The 3,680-nt window shown below is 45.0% G+C and overlaps 1 protein-coding gene across 1 annotated transcript; it reads right to left on the bottom strand.

Annotated features, from left to right (window-relative positions):
• Nucleotides 1-221: 221 nt before the first annotated feature.
• LOC127769586 (uncharacterized membrane protein At1g16860-like) lies at nt 222-2,836 on the bottom strand. Its single transcript, XM_052295179.1, has 4 exons — nt 2,380-2,836; nt 1,505-1,660; nt 676-887; nt 222-582 (listed from the first exon to the last, which is right to left on the bottom strand). Exons 1-4 carry the CDS (start codon nt 2,767-2,769, stop codon nt 384-386), a joined length of 957 nt encoding a protein of 318 aa, XP_052151139.1. The 5' UTR covers nt 2,770-2,836; the 3' UTR covers nt 222-383.
• Nucleotides 2,837-3,680: the final 844 nt, after the last annotated feature.

The raw sequence follows: 3,680 nt of genomic DNA, 5'->3' as shown, positions 1-3,680 counted from the left end.
GCTCTTACAGAAAAATAACAGTTCTGTGATCGGCATAACTCACAGGGCACTACGCAAGTATCTGCAAGGAACCAAACTATGAACGTACCACCGAGGCATCTCATATACTCTCCACTAGTAGGACTAGTAAAACTGAAGATAAGAGTAGTACACTATCGGCAGAATTACCAATGTACAGCAATGATAAATGAAGGGGCCAAATGAAATGAGAATTGAGAAGATACCCAATACACTTCCAGATCGGGCAAGGCATTAGCAATTTCAATCAAGTAAGAATTTACATTCTAATGATGTTGTGGTCCCATAGAAGATCCCAAGGGGCAAGGGCATTGCACTAGCATTGTTAGCTGTTACACTTACATCTCATGAGTTCTGACATCAGTTCACGAAACACCAGAATTGTGCATAAAATAGCTTCTATCAACTAATCTCAGAACAATACCATCAAAATAAGTTGGAAGGAGAAACGACAGAAACACACAACCTGTAGAAATAGGTTCAGGTGGTGGAAGTATCATGAGATCGCCATCTTTCTTGCTTAAAATTCCGATCACGCTCAATCGCATACCTTCAGCGATATACCTACAGGTTTTGCATTCACATTTTAAGTTTCCAAAGATGCAATATGCAAAGATGCTGGCAAAATGTATATCTATTATCGAGCAATTTGATTACCCTTCTTCGAGACGGATAAGCTGACATTCTTCAGAAGGAATATTTCTTTCATCCAGCCAACACCTCAAGGTTGAAGATAACTCAGTGTTCCCGCTTGTCGTAACCAGAAGATTTTCATCGATCAAGGGAACTACTCTCGAGTCGTGCCCAGCTTTCACCAAGGCTCTTTTACCTGATTTTGCATCCGTTATGTAGAAATCAGCAGCAAACCTCTGCCCAACTCCACAAAATATTTGAATAAGACAAACATCACACTATCTATGGCATCTTACTGCCTTTATAATGAACTCAATTTTACAGCAACAGATACAATGACATTAGAGAAATTAAAAGACTACTAAATAAACAACTCAGACATAACGCAGATGAGCAACAGTTTTAAAATTGTGAAAAATGGGTAATGTCTACTCGTTGATCTACTTATGAAATGTATTATTTTTTTTGTTCCATTGTACTATGCAGTCAAGATCTCTCGAACTTTACATACAACTGAGAAACGGTATTATGAATTTCCAATTTATCACCAATATTGCACAAGTGGAACTGGAACTGAAACAATAGGTTATTACTAATTGTGTACAATAATAATGCAAGCTAGTTTATGAAATAGTAATGCTTTTGTAATCATCATAAAAAACAAACACACTAGTATTACAGTTGGATTGAATTGGGCTAGCTTGAGTCATGATAAACAAAAAGGTGAAACAATAATTAAAAAAACAAAATTTTAATGACATAAGGTGCAAGATAAATGAAAATACCCATGTGTTCTGTAGACTCCACCACACATACACTAGAAGCCCTTGAGATAGCAACAAAGCATCCTTACCTCAGCGTGTGTCAATTTCCACTTGGAACAGCGGTTCTTAGGATTAGCTACTTCAGAACCCCATCTTCCACATTTTCGCAATAATGTAGATGTATATACACAATTCTCTACTTTCTCATATGAAGAAATCAGTGAAATATCACCGCACGCAACAAGCTGCATAAAACAAGGGGCATCACCACACATGCAAGAATAACACATTATCTGATTTTTTTTTAAACAATGCAAGAATAACATGCTGAAAACTGAACACAACTAAAAAGAACATTTTTTGTAACAAGAGTAGAACATAATGAAAAACAATAAATGTACTGTAATAGGAAAATGTGGAAAAAAACACAAATCAATGCATCACAGCATACACTCCCTAAGGTAAAAGGCACAAAATTTCCCCTTCAGACTAGAAGATACATTCAATGTACTACCAGTACAAAGTTGAGAAAGGAAACAAAGAAACTGCCCTTGACTGGTTCGATATGGCCAGTGAACCTACTGCACACAAATCTGGACATTGCTGTGCTTGCTCCCCATTGCACGATTATGGAATCCATAATTTGGCGCATCCTATTTACACTGAACTACGTGACCACCAAAAAACGAAGAACACTCAAGGTGCAAACAAACCCCACTATGAAACAATGCAAGTGTATCCGGTCCACAATTCCACAAGTTACATGAAAGCACTATATGATGTAGAATTACGGCACCAAATGCATTATTCTCCATGCATCTAGTGGCTCCACCAAAATGCTCCTTATCAATTCAGCAATTCAGAATTCAGAGACTTAAAGACGGAATAAAATAGACTTATTGGATCAATAGCAGCACATTCATGGCAAAAGAAAGATAATGCTTTTGCAAATGGGCAAACATACACCGGTGATCTTGACGAGCTGGTCGTCGGTGGCGGAGCGGAGGCTGGACGCGGGCAGCCCGTCCACGAACCGCCGCAGGGCGCGCCCCGACGCGGAAGCCGCGGCATTCCACAGGAGGAACGCGACGACGGCCGCGGAGAGGAGCACGGCCACCACGAGCAGTGCGGCGCTGTGCACGACGGCGAGGACGAGCGCGCCGAGGCCGAGCCCCACCGCGAGCAGCGCCGCGACCGCCCAAACCGCCGCCCTCGGGAACGGCGCCAGCGCGGGGAGCCCCCCCGCATCCCCGGCGGTGGCGCATAGGTCGTTCAGCGAGGCCGCGGTCGCGGCGGCCTCCTCGTCGGCGGTGGCGCCGCGGTGCTTGCCGCCGTCCTCGCCTCCCGGAAGCATAATCAGCTCGCGCCGCTGCTGGGGTGGGCGTCTCGGGGTCGGGGGGTTTCAGTTTACTCCTCTTTCTTTTTTCCTTTTTTTCTTCTATTGGACCTTTTTGTCCTCAACTCGGTATGGTGGGTTTGGTTTTTGGCGTGCGGTTTAAGGAAACCAACGTGGAGCGCATCGGCAACTCTACTTTAGCGTGACATGTGGGACCATAACAAGTCTGGCCCGCATGTCAGTGACACAGACAAGGCTGTGGGGGGTGAGCTGTGGAGTACACGGCGTAGTTATCCTCCTCTCGCTTTTGGAGCAAAAAGGAGTACTAGCAATATGACATGTGGGGCCCGGGCAACCTGTACCGAGATGTCAGCGAGAGCCCGTGGTGCGATGCCTCGTGCGTCGGAGAACGTGGACCACGGGATCAGGGCATTGCGTGCTCACATGAGCTGCTCCTCATCACTGGGTTGTGAGTGACTGACACTGAAGCGGTTGGCGTTGTACTCGCACAATTTGTGTCCCTGGCTAGTGGGGCCCGGTTCATGTGCTTACCGATCATGTGTACTTGATCTAGTACTAGTACTCCTAGTACCGAGTGATCTGTACTAGTACTATGCACAAGTATGGTTGGGGGCAAATGGTATAGTAGTACAGGAGAAGGAGCTAAGCAGAAGAATTAAGAAACTGACACAGCCTTAACCTACGTTTTGGGTGGATTAGTTAACAGTAATCTCATGACCTCATCCGACGAGCGGTTTTGAGCCGTTGCGAGCAGAGGAAGCAAACAGTCACATGCCTAATCTTTTCGATACTCTCAAGTTTGAATCGCCACTTGCCCCGAGACTGACGGTGGTGCAGACTGCAGCGACCTGCTCTGCATCACACCACTCGTATACAAGGAGGCGCTACTGCGCTAGTGGTGCTAGCTA

Source organism: Oryza glaberrima, chromosome 4 (assembly GCF_000147395.1).
Source record: "Oryza glaberrima chromosome 4, OglaRS2, whole genome shotgun sequence".
Classification (NCBI taxonomy): domain Eukaryota; kingdom Viridiplantae; phylum Streptophyta; class Magnoliopsida; order Poales; family Poaceae; genus Oryza; species Oryza glaberrima.
This window is presented reverse-complemented; position numbering and strand designations above follow the sequence as displayed.

Bases quoted from the DNA above. Each gene is read 5' to 3' on its own strand.
- LOC127769586 (XM_052295179.1), bottom strand. From the start codon at position 2,769: ATGCTTCCGGGAGGCGAGGACGGCGGCAAGCACCGCGGCGCCACCGCC. The intron at 1,661-2,379 runs GTATGTTTGCCC...TGTTTTATGCAG, and splicing joins AGCTCGTCAAGATCACCGGT to CTTGTTGCGTGCGGTGATAT. The intron at 583-675 runs GTAATCAAATTG...CAAAACCTGTAG, and splicing joins CTTATCCGTCTCGAAGAAGG to GTATATCGCTGAAGGTATGC.